Genomic DNA, 16863 nt, shown 5'->3' on the forward strand with positions numbered 1-16863 from the left:
TCAAGACGAGAGGACAAGACCACGGCCGGACCGACGAGTTCTGGTAAGTATAAATCCCCGCCCATCTCTGGGTGCAAAAACAGCCCTCGGGGATGGAGGATAACGATTTTATCATATATAACGCGTTGTCAAGTGTTGCATATGCTAAAATCTGCTGAATGGTTCCCTTTAAATCCCATTCTGATGCTCGGTTTGAACGTCAGCAAGTTGTCTTGACCAGGTTTCCATGCCTAAATGCATTAAGCTGCTGCACTATTTGTGTTAACAAGCAAACTACAATAACGGATGAAATAACGGGTGCTAAAGGCTAAATAATGTTCATCAAAATAACGGCCATATTTATCCGTTAAGACCAGTTATAACCTCCATCATGTACCGTTATTTTATGGCAGTTTTAACACCTCTGCCTACAGACTCCCACAGCCAGAACTACTACTATTCCCATCATGGAACAGGCTTGTTTCCATGATGGCAGTAGTAGTTCCCGGCTGCAGGAGTCTGTGGAGGCTACATTAGTGTTTGTACTACTACTACCCCCATCATGGAACAGACTCTGTTCCATGATGGGAGTTGTAGTACAGGGGCCGATGGATTGATCGCACCGGTCTCACTTCTTAGACCCGATGCGATTAGAATTTATTAAAACGGGGCAGCGGGCGGCATGCTGCACTCCCCTGCGATGTACGATGTATTTTACTTTCATTTAAATTCCCCACTGGGAGCCCTGAATTGCCGGTACTGAGGAGCCATTCAGGGCTCCCAGTGTTTTTTTTTTAAACTTCTGTGTGCCTTACTGTATAATCACATCCCCCCTTAAGTATATTCATTTTATTCCCCCCATGTGTATATGTATGATTCCCCCCCCCCTTGCCTGCTGCCCGGTCATCTTCTAGCGCTGTCACAGCGCACAGCACGGACATGCCATTCCATTCCCTGCTGCTCATCTCCGTATCTGACAGAGAGGAGCTTTCTTTTAGTCTCAGATCCACCATACAAATACTACTCCGGCTTGGTGGGGTTACATTTATTATCAAATTCCTGGATGGCACCCCCCCCCCTCCCCCCATATATCAATGATTACCCCAGATCAATGAGAACATTAAAACCACCTAATATTGTATGGATGCCACTAAACAGCTCTAACCCATTGAGGCCTGGACTCCCACAGTTCTGTGAAGGTTTCCTGTGGTATCTGGCAGCAGATCCTGTAGAATGTGAGGTGCGGCCTACATCGATCCGACATGTTTCTCAAGCACACATCTAGTATCTGGGGAATTTAGCTTTTTTGGGTCATGTTGCTAATTCCTGAACATATTCTGCATTGTGGCCGGGGCATTACCCTGCCGAGATTACTGCTCTTAAAAGGAGTACTCCGCTGCTCAGCGTTTGGAACAAACTGTTTCAACCGCTGGAGCCGGCAGCTCGTGATGTCATTGCCCCACCCCCTCATGATGTCACACCCCGCCCTCTCAATGCAAGTCTATGGGAGGGGGCGTGACTGATGTCACGCCCCCTCCCATAGACTTGCATTGAGGGGGCAGGGTGTGATGTCATGAGGGGGCGGGGCTGACATCACAAGCTCCCAGGGGGGGGGGGGGGGGGTTTGGGGGGCGTCAGTGCTCATACCATATGCCACACACTGCATCAAATGAGTCATTCCAGATTTAATCCTCTTCTAGAGATGAAGCACAAGAAAGCCCTCAAATTGCTGAAGACAAGCAGATCAAGGACATGGTCTCATGGAACCACAGGACATGGTACCAGTAATCCAAGATAAACTTATTAGGGTCAGATGGGGTCAAGCATGTGTGGCGGCAACCAGATGAGGAGTACAAAGTCAAGTGAATATTGCCTACAGTCAAGCATGGCGGTGGAAGTGTCATGGTCTGAACCTGTATGATGCTGCTGGCACTGGTGGGGGGGCTACAGTTTATTGAGGGAACCATGAATGCCAAAATGTACTGGGACATACCGAACAGAACATGATCCCCTCCCTTCAGAGACTGGGCCGCAGGGCAGTATTCACACCCGATAATGACCCAAACACCCCAAAGATCACCACTGCCTTGGTAAAGAAGCTGAGGGTAAAGGTGATGGACTGACCAGGCAAGTCTCCAGAACTAAACACTATTGACCATCTGTGGGGCCTCCTCAAACTGAAGGTGAAGGATCGCAAGGTCTATAACATCCACCAGCTCTGATGTCATCATGGAGGAAGGAAAGAAGACTCCAATGACAACCAGTAAAGCTCTGGTAATCTTCATGCCCAAATGGGGCTTAAGGCAGTGCCGGAAAATAATGGTGGCCACACAAAATATGGACACTTTGAGCCCAATTTGGACATTTCCACTTAGGGGGTGTACTCACTTTTGTTGCCATGGTTAAGACATTAAAGGGGTACTCTGGTGGAAAAAAATATATATAGTTTTCAAGTCAACTTGTGCCAGAAAGTTATACAGATTTGTACATTACTTCCATTTAATAATCTTAATCCTTACAGTACTTATCAGCTGCTGTACACTACAGAGGAGGTTGTGTAGTTCTTTTTTCCAGTCTGACCACAGCACTCTCTGCTGCCAATTCTGTCTGTGTCAGAGGTAGTGGATATCAGAATGAGTGAGCAGCAGAACTGGGATTTGTGCGCCAAATACAGAAGCTAGGTACATACAAAATACATGTAACGAATCTACATCACAGTAACACAAGAATTTTTTTTCTGTGATATGACAGGTACAAATTAATGTAGAACGTACAGCGATCAGCCTTAAATGGGCACTCTCATTAAAACTAATTGTTGCTATTGCACTCATTATGGTAAATAAATAATCTTTCTACTTTATTTTGATTAAAAAAAGAATGAAGTTTTCTATGTTTTGTGTTTAAAAAAGCTGCCACTAGGTGTCTCCCTACTTGTCCAGAACACATTTCCCCCCCCCCCCCCCCATCTCTTGCACAGACTTTGGACTCCTGCTGGACTGGCAGAAGTCCAAAATCTGGAAATGCAGTCTGAAATGCTGAGGGGTGTGTGCAGCCTTGGCCAATCATAGCTCATCTCACACTGAACTGCTCTGGTCTGTGTGTAGCAGAGTGAGGGAGAAAGTTCTCCCCTGTATGGCTTCAGATGATGTCACGCCTGCTGGGGAACGCCCCTTCCCAATCTGTGAATCTGACCGAGCAGAAAATACAGAATAATATCAAGTTAGCAAACTAACAAATAATAAAAATGAAGGCAGGGGGTGGTTTATCATGAATGGGGGCAGTGACCCGGGAGGATTGTAACATTTAACAAGATTATGAGAGGTTCTCTAACGTTAGACAGTATATAAGGAAGCCATTAGAATACAGGATCTGTGAGATATACAATGTTTATTCAGCCATTATGACAATATTATAAGGCATTGATCATCTACAGGCAAATAACTTCACAGTAAAAATGTTCACATGTACGTGGACGATGTATAATCTAAAACACAATATACTATAATATAACAGCTATAATAAACATGGGAACCTTCATAAGCCTTCGGGGGACTGGCACAAGCTCACCAACATAACACGCAGGATCGGGAGCAGCCATTGTGGGGAAGGAACACAGGGGGGGATCGTAGAACAAGCAGCACATTCTTGGCGGCACCAACTGTGTTGGATACTGGGGGTGTTTCTCTTTCAGGACGGGGGCCCTTTAAAAGGGGTACTCGACTGCCCCAGCGTTTGGATCATTTTGTTCCGAATGGTCATGGCAGATGCCCCCTCCCATAGACTGACATTAAGGTGGCATGGCATCACGAGGCATGGCCGTAATGTCAAGACGCCCGCACCCACCGTTCAGAACAAAATGATCCAAACGCAGGGGCAGTGGAGTACCCCTTTAAGGATGATATCTCCTTTGGCGCTCAGTATAGTTACGCCATGACTATGGCTGTGACGGGGCTTTAACGAAAAGGAGATAAAGCTTTTAAAAGGGTACCTTCCATCCAAAAAAACCTACTTTTGATATATTATAGATTAATGTATGCAGAATAACTTTTCAATTGCATGTTATTAACCCCTTAAGGACTCGGCGTTTTTCCATTTTTTGCACTTTCGTTTTTTCCTCCTTACCTTTAAAAAAATCATAAGTCTTTCAATTTTGCACCTAAAAATCCATATGATGGGTTATTTTTTGCGTCACCAATTCCACTTTGTAATGACAGTCATTTTACCCAAAAATCTACGGCGAAACGGGGAAAAAAAATAATAATAATTGTGCGACAAAATCGAAGAAAAAACGCCCTTTTGTAAATTTTGGGGGCTTCCGTTTCTACGCAGTACATTTTTCGGTAAAAATGACACCTTCTCTTTATTCTGTAGGGTCCATAAGGTTAAAATGATACCCTACTTATATAGGTTTGATTTTATCGCACTTCTGGAAAAAATCATAACTACATGCAGGAAAATGTATACGTTTAAAATTGTCATCTTCTGACCCCTATAACTTTTTAATTTTTCTGCGTTTGGGGCGGTATTAGGGCTCATTTTTTGTGCTGTGATCTGAAGTTTTTAGCTGTACCATTTTTGTATTGATCGGACTTTTTGATCGCTTTTTATTCATTTTTTTGGCCCTACGTTATAGAACGGGAGCGGACTCAGGACGTACAGGTACGCCCTGAGTCCTTAAGGTGCTAAAAAATATGCTTCTTTCTATTTAATTTTCCACTTTCAAAAAATGACCACTAGGGGTCTCCCTACTAGTCCTGGCTGCAAGCCCTTTTTATAGATTTCAGACTCATGCTGGAGTCCTAAATCTCAGATTGCAGCCGGGACACAGACAAGCTCAGCTGGCAGCTCTGAATCTGGGAGGAAAGATCGGAGCTCAGATACTAAAATGAATGAGGGCATGCAGTAAGGCAGAGTCTGGAGTATGCCATGAAGTGTTATGAGCATAGTGCTTGCTCCTGCCTGTCTGATTGACAGGCTGGGAGCAGTGCTGAGCTCGTCTGTGTCCCGGCTGCAGTCTGAGATTAGGACTCTGAAATATATTTAAAAAAAAATAAAAGGTATTGTGGCCAGGACTGGTAGGGAGACCTCTAGTGGTCATTTTTTCAAAGTGGAAAATTAATTAGAAAGAAGAATATTTTTTAATAACATGCTATTGGAAAGTTATTCTGCATACATTAATCTATAATATATATCAAACGTTTTTTTGATGAAAGGTACCCTTTAAATAGGTCAAATAAAATCTACTACAGCACAGCGGCTGACGGGGCCTGCCATACTGCCCCCTGCAGGGGATCCAGGCGACTGCGCTTAGACGAGATGGTACAAAGGCTAGACGTGGATGAAATAAGACAATTCATTCGCTGAGGTCGGACATTACTATTACTGGCACTGAGGTCCGTGGCTATTCTGGGATTTGGTAAGCAATGGGATAGTTTTGCATAGTGTAGTTAGCGGAGTGACGTCATATATTATATATATATATATATATATATATATATATATATATATATATATATATATATATACACAGCTTTTTGGGAGATAATTCAGGGTTTCCCCAACCAGGCTGCCTCCAGCTGTTGCTAAACTACAACTCCCAGCATGCCCGGACAGCCAACAGCTGGAGGCACCCTAGTTGGGAAACCCTGAGATAATAGCATAAAATCATACAAATAAAAAATACACAGTATCAACTCAAACCACATGTGAGGAAAACGTCCCTGACAGCATCATCTGAGCAGGTATAGGTCATCAGACGCGGCCATGATACATGTAGTGAACACACACAAATCTCGGAGGCACCATGTAGAGGAGGGAGGGATGCCACGGGGGGAGTCTTCAGTTAGGACATGCGTCCGGGCTTCTTCTGTATACTCTATAGAGAAAGAGAAAGAAGAAGAAGAGGTTAAAGAAGGTGTCTGGCAGCAGCCGGAGCTGAGAAAGCCCCCAAAAACTGCTGGTATCAGGGATCTGGACCGTGGCTACTTAAAGGGAAGGGGTACTCCACTGGAAAAAAAAACATTTTTTGTTTTTTTAAATCAACTGGTGCCAGAAAGTTAAACAGATTAATCCTTCCAGTACTTATCAGCTGCTGAAGTGGAGTTGTTCTTTTCTGTCTGACAACAGTACTCTCTGCTGACACCTCTGTCTCAGGAACTGTCCAGAACAGGAGCAAATCCCCATAGCAAACCTCTCCTGCTCTGGACAGTTCCTGACATGGACAGAGGTGTCAGCAGAGAGCACTGTGGTCCGACTGGAAAGAACAACTCAACCTCAGCAGCTGATAAGTACTGGAAGGATTAAGATTTTTTTTTAAATAGAAGTCGTTTACAAATCTGTTTAACTTTCTGGAGCCAGTGGATATGAATTTATTTATATATATATATATATATATATATATATATATATGTATATTATTATTTGTTTTTTTCATGGTATACCCCTCTAATATCGAGAGCTGGTGAATCCTCATATCCCTATACATGTTATGGAAATACATAGCACCTGGCCAGTGAAAAATCGTGAAGCTCCCTGGCTCGAATGAAGTGTTTCCCAAGCATGTTGCCTCCAGTTGTTGCAAAACTACAACTCCCAGCATGCCCAGACAGCCTTCGGCTGTCCGGGCATGCTGGGAGTTGTAGTTTTGCAACAGCTGGAGGCACCCTGGTTGGGAAACAGTGCTGTAATGCAAAAGGTCCTAAATCTGCCATATCCTAGACAGGGTTAATGCTATTATGGTTTAAGACACTATAGAAAGCTAAAAGGTTATTCAGGAATAGAAAAACAGAGCTGTTTTATTTATTTATTTTTTAAAGAAGAAAACAGCATCACACTTGTCCTCAGGTTGTGTGTGGTATTGCAGTTCACTTCTATTGAACTGAATAGAGCCACCAAATTGTAATACCACACACAGTCTCAGGACAGGTGTGGTGCAGTTTTAGGCTGGAACTCCACTGAGGTTTTTTTTTTTCAAAAATGCCTTCAAAAACGCCAATTTTCCCAATTTTTTAAACTTTCAGTGAAAAAACACCGCGTCCAGATGTTAGCTGCAAGTCAATGGTAAACTGCAAAATGCCAGATTCACTTGGCGTTTTTCATTTTTTTTTTTTTTTTTTTTTTTTTATTAATCCTTTTGCCATTTTTCAGCAATTTCGGGCTCAGAGGCTGGATTTTCATCCCATAGAAGTCTATGGGAGAGCAAAAACTCCAAGAAAAACACCATGTTGGTTTTAAATTTTGCAGGCGGTTTTTATTCTTTTTTGGACTTCCCAAAAAATTTATTTATAAAAAAGATTCAGTAGTGATGGAAAAAATTGTACCTAACGAAATGTATCTTTTTTATTACGAAATGTTTATTAATTTTTAAACAGGGATCAATTTATGTGGGCGGGTAAATCACTAAAAATGTAGCCGACAATAATAAAAATGTATTGTGTGCGTGTTTTTCACTTTTTAATTATAATTATTTTTTTTAAATTTTTTAGGTAGTACTACTACTCCCAGCATGGAACACAATCTTCCATGATGGGAGTAGTAGTACCTGTACTTATTGACAGATCACCCGTTGCGATCCTCCTGTATAATGTATAGATGCGGCGGCCGCTCTTCTATGGTCCCCTGCACTCACGTATATATACACCTATTCATATTTCCTACAGAGAGCTGTGATTGGTCAGATGGTTCCAGCCAATCACAGCTCTCTGTGAGAAATAGGAATATGTGTATATATACGGCCGTGCAGGGGACCATAGGAGAACGGCCGCCGCATTCATACATTATACTGGAGGATCGCAGCGGGTGTCAGGAGTGAAACACGCAGTGATCTTTCCTCAACTACAAGTACTACTACTCCCAACATGGAGTACACTCAGCCTCATGCTGGGAGCTGTAGTACCTGCATTAATAGACAGATCGCAGCGGGTGTCAGAAGTTACACTCGCTGTGATCTGTCTTTTAATGCAGGTACTACAGCTCCCAGCATGGAACAGAGTGTGCTCCATGTTGGAAGTAGTAGTGCCTGCTAAAGGACACATCACAGCGGGTGTCACTACTGACAACCGATGTGACCGTCCTGTCTATAGCAGAGATGCTGAGCGGCTGTATACATCGCTCGCATCCCTGCTCTGCACTGTACTCCGGGCCGGTCACTCATTCATTCATTCATCCATCCATCTTTTCCTCAGAGCTGTGATTGGCTGAAACCATCCGGCCAATCACAGCTCTGGGCAGAAAATATGAGTGATGTGAATAGAGCAGAGATGCGAGCGCTGTATAGAGCCACATCACTGCTATATAATGGACGATCGCATTGGGTGTCAGACTGACACCCGGGGTGATATGTCTATAATACAGGTACTACTACTCCCATCATGTAAAATTATTATTCCATGCTGGGAGCAGTAGTACTACTTAAAAAAAATGTGAAAAAAAAAAAAAAAGTTAAACACACACTTTATAAAAAAATTTATAAAAATGTTGTTATAAAAAATAAACATTTAGTTAAATACATTTTTACATCCCTACTGCATCCTTTTTTATTTATTTTTTGTACCCAACTATTTTGTAAAAAAAAAAAAAAAAGCAAAAGGGGCCAAAAATGGCAAATTCCAAACAAAGGTGAGAACGCCAGAAAAAACGCCAAAAACGCAGGGAAAAACTGTGGCAGTTTTTCTGGCGTTTTTATGCCACAAAAATCGCAGGGCAAAAAGCTCAGTGGAGTTCTGGCCTAAAGGAGAAATTTTTATTTATTTTTTTTATTCCTGGGTAACCCCCTTAGGCTGTGTTCACAAGTTCAGGTTTTTAAATGGCAAATATTGAATGCAAAGAACAGAGGAAGGGAGGAAACTTTGTGAATGTACCCCAAAAAGGATTGCCTAAATCAGACCCCCCCCTCCCCCCACACATGCCAATATGGGAGTAGCACAACCTTGCCAATAAAATAAACCTGGGTCAAGATCAGCCACATGTGAGCTGGGAATAAGGGATAGCAGCCACAAAGAAAAGGAAGAAGCAGGATGGCAGAGGTGGCACTTATATAAGCAAATACTGTGGAATTTTTAAAGGGCTAGTCCAGCAATTAAAGGGGTACTCCGGAGGGGGGGGGGGGGATTTCAAATCAACTGGTACCAGAAAGTTATATAGATTTGCACATTTCTTCAATATAAAATCTTAATCCTTCCAGTACTTATCAGCTGCTGTATGCTCCAGAGGAAGTTGTGTAGTTCTTTACAGTGCGACCACAGTGCTCTCTGCTGACACCTCTGTCCATGTCAGGAACTGTCCAGATAGGAGCAAATCCCCCTAGCAAACCTCTCCTGCTCTGGACAGTTCCTGACATGGACAGAGGTGGCAGCATAGAGCACTGTGGTCAGACTGGAAATAACTACACAACTTCTGGAGCATACAGCAGCTAGATTTTTATATACAAGTCATTTACAAATCTGTATATCTTTCTGTCATCCCCTTAAGTTCTATTTAAAAACTGGGCAGGCTGGGGGGGTTTAGGATTGTGACGTCATGCGCTTGCCGATCCAATCAGTGGCCGCAGCAATGTCCCACCTCAGCCACTGATTGGCTAAGAAGGCGTGCGATATCACGGGGAACAGGGAAGCTCCAACATAGCGGTGGGGGTGTGGGAACTAGGAAGGTAAGCATGGGTTCCGATTGGTTTCTAAAAAGATTTAATGGCCGGACTACCCCTTTAAGGTGATCAAGGGAGCTGCAAAGTGCAAACAGAAATACTGCATCTCATGTCAATAGGAACTTTTAGGGTCAAATAAAGTTAACCAGGAGGGATACAATCGTGCACAAGTCCCATTAGGACCACTCACTTGGCTGCTGACCCTGGGTCATACTGAGATCAGCGGCTGGCTCAACTTTCCATCCTGCAGGTTCTTCCCGAAAATAGCGCAGCAGAATAAAAAGAAGTCATGTCAGGCTCCATGGTACATTGCTGCCTTATAGGATTTATCACTGACGTTTGGTCTTCCAGGACCGGTAAGGGCTTTGGGCGTTGGCATGATGGCAGATATTTGACTGGCCAACAATCCTTGGGTCTGCTCAGGAGATGCCCAAGGATTAAAGGGGTACTCTGCCCCTAGACATCTTATCCCCTATCCAGAGGATAGGTGATAAGATGTCTAATCTTGGCGGCCCCACAGCTGCGATATCTGTGTAGCATCCGGCATTCATTTAGAATGCTGGGTGCAGGCGTCATGACATCAAGGGCACGCCCCTCGTGATGTCACACCACTCAATGCAAGTCTATGGGAGGGGGTGTGGCAACAGTCATGGCACAAGGGGCGTGGCCTTGACTTGAAGACCCCCGCTGCCCACTCCAAGTGTTCCACAAAACATTCTGAACGCTGGGGCAGCGGAGCACCCCTTTAATATCCAAACCTAAATAAAGGGTCGGCTCTATTTGTATTTTCAGAAACAGCGCCACATCTGTCCACAGGTTGTATCTGACACTCCAGTAATCACATATGAGCTGTAATACCAGACAGAGCCAAATGGACAAAAGTGTCACTGTTCTCTGACCTTGGAGTGGTCACGAGGGGTCCTGACTGTCAGATACCCCTGTGGAAGACGCAGCATGGGAAGAATATAGAAATATAAAATACACTGCTCAAAAAAATAAAGGGAACACTAAGATAACACCTCCTAGATCTGAATGAATGAACTAATCGTATTAAATACTTTCGTCTTTACATAGTTGAATGCGCTGACAACAAAATCACCCAAAAATTATCAATGGAAATCAAATTTATCAACCCATGGAGGTCTGGATATGGAGTCACACTCAAAATCACAGTGGAAAACCGCACTACAGGCTGATCCTACTTTATGTAATGTCCTTAATACAAGTCCCAATGAGGCTCAGTAGTGTGTGTGGCCTCCACGTGCCCGTATGACCTCCCTACAATGCCTGGGCATGATCCTGATGAGGTGGCGGATGGTCTCCTGAGGGAAGTCCTCCCAGACCTGGACTAAAGCATCCGCCAACTCCTGGACAGTCTGTGGTGGATGGAGGAGACGTCCAAGATGTGCTCAATCGGATTCAGGCCAGTCCATAGCATCAATGCCTTCCTCTTGCAGGAACTGCTGACACACTCCAGCCACATGAGGTCTAGCATTGTCTTACATTAGGAGGAACCCAAGGCCAACTGCACCAGCATATGGTCTCACAAGGGGTCTGAGGAGCTCATCTCGGTGCTTAACGGCAGTTGGGCTACATCTGCAAGCACATGGAGGGCTGTGCCCCCCCCCCCCCAAAGAAATGCCACCCCACACCATTACTGACCCACCGCTAAACCGGTCATGCTGGAGGATGTTGCAGGCAGCAGAACGTTCTTCACGGCGTCTCCAGACTCTGTCACATGTGCTCAGTGTGAACCTGCTTTCATCTGTGAAGAGCACAGGGCGCCACTGGCAAATTTGCCAATCTTGGGGTTCTCTGGCAAATGCGAAAACATCCTGCACGGTGTTGGGTTGTAAGTACAACCCCCACCTGTGAATATCGGACCCTCATACCACCATCATGGAGTCTGTTTCTGACCGTTTGAGTGGACACATGCACATTTGTGGCCTGCTGGAGGTCATTTTGCAGGGCTCTAGCAGTGCTCCTCCTGCTCATCCTTGCACAAAGGCAGAGGTAGCGTCCCTGCTGCTGGGTTGTTGCCCTCCTACGGCCTCCTCCACATCTCCTCATGTACTGGCCTGTCTCTTGGTAGCGCCCCATCATGCTCTGGACACTACGCTGACAGACACAGCAAACCTTCTTGCCACAGCTCGCATTGATGTGCCATCCTGGATGAGCTGTACTACCTGAGCCACTTGTGTGGGTTGTAGACTCCGTCTCATGCTACCACTAGAGTGAAAGCACCGCCAGCATAGAAACTGAGAAGTGGTCTGTGGCCACCACCTGCATAACCACTCCTTTATTGGGGTGTCTTGCTAATTGCCTATAATTTCCACCTGTTGTCTGTTCCATGTGAAATTGATTGTCAATCAGTGTCCTTCCTGAGTGGACAGTGGGATTTCACAGAAGTGTCAGTGACTTGGAGTTACATTGTGTTGTTTAAGTGTTCCCTTTATTATTTTGAGCAGTGTATATAATGCTCCCGAGATGAGCAGGACCTTACTGCTCAGCCAATCATTAGTCACAGGCTGAGAAGGCAGGTCCGGCACCAAGAACTTGTCTTGGAAGTAGGCGAACAGGAGCTGTGGGGGAGCAGGGTTAGATAGGTATTTATTTTTTATTTTTTACTATTTTCCCAAAAAATGCTGGAATACCCATTTAAGAACACAGAAAAGATCAGTGCTTGTCAATGTTTTAGATGTCAAATAAAGAATGAATGGGGCACTCCATTGGGCCGGGGGATAACTGATCTCTTGTGGACAGGGGATAACTTTTATTCTTGAGAGAACCTCCTCTTAAAAAAAAAAAAAAAAAAAAAAGGAAGAGGTTCTCTCATCTCAATGCCCCATTTTTATATGATTAAAGGGGTATCCCAGGGAAAAAACATTTTAACTTTCTGGCTCTCTGCTGACACTTTTGATGTTAGCAGAGAGCACTGTGGTCAGACAGAAAACAACAACTCAACTTCAGCAGCTGATAAGTACTGGAAGGATTAATAATATATATATATATATATATTTTTTTTTTTTTTTAATTTTTTTTTTTTAACAGAAGTTATTTACAAAATCAGTTTAACTTTCTGGAGCCAGGGGATATGAAAAAGTTTTATTTTTTACTGGAATACCCCTTTAAATAGGTTAAATGGATGTCATTGGGAAAGAGGGGCAGCGTTTCCCAACCAGGGTGCCTCAGGCTGTTGCAAAACTACAACTCCCAGCATGTCCGGACAACCTTCGGCTGTCCGGGCATGCTGAGAGTTGTAGTTTTGCAAATAACCGTAGCAATAAATAATCACACTTCACCACTTCTGGGTTCTCTTATGAATTCTTTAGTAATTAATTTCTCCTGGTACAAACTGATCACATGATCTTCAGTATCAAAAATATAAAAAATAAAAAAATAAAAAACGATATCACCCATAGTGCACACTAGATGCGCTCGACAGTCCTCATCATGCGGATTAGCTTCGCCCTTCCACGGGCATCCTGCGGCTGAAGATCCTTCCTCTCACGAAGGGGTGGACAGCTGAGCAATCGCCTGACACTTCCAACGTTTCAGAGGACACGCCCCCTTTCTCAAGTATCCCTAACGTGCTCCCACCTCCTGAGTACATAGCAAATCACCTCTCGCGAGAACTTAAAAAGGGGTACTCCTGTGAGAAACTTTTTTTTTTTTTACTCAACTGGTGCCAGAAAGTTAAACAGTTAAAAAGTTAAAATCTTAATCCTTCCAGTACTTATTAGCTGCTGAATACTACAGAAGAAAATCTTTTCTTTTTGGATCACTGTGCTCTCTGCTGAAATCATGAGCACAGTGCTCTCTGCTGACATCTCTGTCCATTTTAGGAACTGTCCAGAGCAGCATATGTTTGCTATGAGGATTTTCTCTGGACAGTTCTTGAAATGGACAGAGATGTCAGCAGAGAGCTCTGTGTTCCAAAAAGAAAAGAATTTCCTCTGTAGTATTCAGCAGCTAATAAGTACTGGAAGGATTAAGATTTTTTTAATAGAAGTAATTTACAAATCTGTTAAAATTTCGGGCACCAGTTGATTTAAAAAATAAATAAATAAAGGTTTCCACCGGAGTACCCCTTTAAGCAAGTAGACAACTTGTGCAGAGTTACAACTGCACCAACCTTTAACCAGAATGTTTGTTCCTCGTAATGGATGACTGATATATTCCGTTCTGATAATCCTGTTACAGTTCTGACAGCTCAGACACGGAAATGTAACTTTCTTTTTGGTTTAAAAAAAGTTTGTTTTGTGATTCTTATTTAATTTTTTTTTTTTTTTTTTTTTTAAATCTGCGCGTCTTAGATAATTGGCCGATGATTTCACTTTCTTGTAAATAAATCTTTGGGTTTTCCCAAATATTTTACCATATTTAGGATTTGCTTGCAACAGCCCCCAATATTTATTCACAGCTTTTTTAATCAATTGAGCAGGACAGTCATAGGTTGATAGAAATGTGATGTTATCCTCCATCTTTTTGTCTTTTTATCTTTTTCTGTCTTAATTTCTCTCTTGGAATCTCCTGTACCTCATCCCCTACATTTCTCACCAGACTCCTCTTACTATATCCTCCTTCTACAAACTTCTCAATCAACATTTTCTTATTTGTAACATATTCCTCAGTGGTTCTGCATATTCTTCTTGCTCTTACGAACTGTCCCCTAGGGATCCCATTGAAAGTCTGGGGGGCATGATGACTCTGTCTCAATAATAAATTATTCCTGTCTGCCTCCTTTTTATATAGATGCAATAAAAATTCCCTCCATACAGGTAGAGATCAAGAAGGCGCTGGAGATCAGATCAAATGTAGCTTTTCTTTATTCCCACAGTGCAACGCGTTTCGCGGTAGTTCCGCTTCATCAGGCCTGATGAAGCGGAACTTCGGCGAAACGCGTTGGATTGTGGGAATAAAGAAAAGCTACAATTTATCTGATCTCCAGCGCCTTCTTGATCTCTGCCTGATTGGAGTAGTCCAAAGCGGTATACCGGTTCATACCGAATACCAAATTTTTTTTCCTAAAACTATATGAATTTTTCCCATACCGAAATACCGCCCTCCCTCGAATGAATTATCAGCCGCAGCGCGCTGTCCCCACATTGTAGAACTAATCATATATCACCCGCAAGAGCTGCTCTCCTCGTTCTCCTGTGAGTTGTGGGCTGCCGGCGCTGGAACTCTGTACTGTACTACATATTCCTGTGCCCGGGCTGCAAAATTAAACAAAATAAACGTTAACTCACCTTCCTAAGTTCCCCTGTTGCTCCGGTAACGGCCTCACGCTGGGGATGGGAACATCACAGAGCAGTCAGCCTATCACCGGCCGCAGCAATGTCCTGTATGAAGCCGGCCGGTAATCTCACAGCATAGCCATTTAGCCCCAAGACAAGCGCAGATCCTTCCTAATCATGTCCATTGCTGTCTGACAGGTACGTACTAAAATCACCTTATGGTGGATTACCCCTTTAATCAGTTCTTCTCTCAATGATATTAATCCCTCTTGAGTTGGTATGTTAGTATAGAGGCTCTTGATGCCCAACGTACATAAAAACATCAGTCCCCTCTATACCTTCAATATGGTTCAGAAATTCATTAGTCTCACAAACTATTTCTCAGCTGTTTTACAATTTTCTGTAAGATCCATCTACATAAACCGCTAAGGGATGAAGAATGGAATGTGTTAAAAATAAGGAAATGTTCATTGAGAAGTTTGTAGAAGGAGGATATAGTGAGTCTGGTGAGAAATGTAGGGGATGAGGTACAGGAGATTCCAAGAGAGAAATTAAGACGGAAAAAGAAAAAAAAAAGACAAAAAGATGGAGGATAACATTACATTTCTATCAACCTATGACTGTCCTGCTCAAGTGATTAAAAAAAGCTGTGAATAAATATTGGGGGCTATTGTGAGCAGATCCTAAATATGGTAAAATATTTGGGAAACCCCAAAGATATATTTACAAGAAAAGAAAATCACCGGCCAATTATCTAATATGAGCAGATTTAAAAAAAAAAATTTAAATTTAATAAAAAGAGAATCACAAAACAAACTTTTTTAAAAATTAAAAAGGTACATTTCCGTGTGTGAGCTGTCAGAACTGTAACAGCATTATCAGAACGGAATATATCAGTCATCCATTACGAGGAACAAACATTCCGGTTAAAGGTTGGTACAGTTGTAACTCTGCACAGGTCGTCTACTTACTTAAATGCCCGTGTGGCCGTATTTATATCGGCCAAACAATGAGGAACATTAAATTACGGATTAGTGAGCATCGCTGCGCAATCCGGAATATGATCACTAGAACAGCAGCCAGTAGGGATCAGATAGAGACAGTGAATAAATATGGAGATACAGGTAGCGAAACATTTTGCTGAATGCCGACTCCAAGTTAGTGAACTACAGTGGATGGTGATAGAGGAAGTACAAGGGGCTACTGAAGAAATAGTTAAAGGGGTACTCTGCCCCTAGACATCTTATCCCCTAGCCAAGGATAGAGATGTGGGGGAAGAAAAAAGGGGAAAAAGACAGAGGGCGCTCCCTTCGTTTGCGTAGATCGACTTACTTGCGTGATCTACTCGCCAGATCCGATAGCAAGCCTTGATCACGGGTGTCCCGGGGTCACTGCTCACAGATGGCTGCTAAAAGTATGGTATTGGTAGGTTATGGCTGCCCCACTCTGACCGGGACTGGACCCTTGCGTAAGGGCCAGTTTTGGCAAATCGTGAATAATGGAAAAAACTGTCTTATGGATCTGCCCCTAGACATCTGCCCCTAGACATAGATCTGCCAGGACTGAACTACACAGGAACTCCATAAGTGCATCTTGCAAATTTACCATCTCAGCGATTGCACTGTATGTTTGGACCTGAGGAAGGCACACTGTGCCGAAACGCGTCGTCCATTGTGAAAAATAAATTTAAATTGTCCTGTGCTGGCTCGAGTCACTAATTGTGAGCTCTTTTGCGCAGCGCCTCTAAGACCGTTTTTTCCCATTATTCACGATTATCCAAGCATCGGGGATAAAATGTCTGATCGCAGGTGTCCTGCCTCTGGGGACCCCCGTGTTCTCTCCTGCAGCCCCCCAAGTCATCAGCTCTCTAGAGCGAAGTTTGCTCCATGGCTGATGACAGGGGTCGGCGGTTCGTAACATTATGGCTCCGCCCCTCGTAACGTCATGTCCACCCCTTAATGCAAGTCTATGGGATGGGGTGTGTGGCATCATGCCCCTCCCATA

At 43.4% G+C, this 16863-nt stretch overlaps 1 protein-coding gene across 3 annotated transcripts in view; it reads right to left on the reverse strand.

Moving 5' to 3' along the window:
• Positions 1-3349: 3349 nt before the first annotated feature.
• Positions 3350-16863, reverse strand: part of FLOT1 (flotillin 1) — a 42931-nt gene continuing 29417 nt past the window's right edge. For 2 of the 3 annotated variants that reach the window (XM_056539300.1, XM_056539301.1), the window contains exons 13-14: positions 9810-9872; positions 3350-5854 (exon numbers count right to left, since the gene is read on the reverse strand). In XM_056539300.1, coding sequence (XP_056395275.1) covers positions 9828-9872 — 45 coding nt within the window. In that variant the 3' untranslated portion in view covers positions 3350-5854; positions 9810-9827. The remainder of the gene's footprint in view (positions 5855-9809; positions 9873-16863) is intronic. The other variant, XM_056539302.1, reaches the window with a different exon arrangement.

This window comes from Hyla sarda, chromosome 9, assembly GCF_029499605.1.
Source record: "Hyla sarda isolate aHylSar1 chromosome 9, aHylSar1.hap1, whole genome shotgun sequence".
Taxonomy (NCBI): domain Eukaryota; kingdom Metazoa; phylum Chordata; class Amphibia; order Anura; family Hylidae; genus Hyla; species Hyla sarda.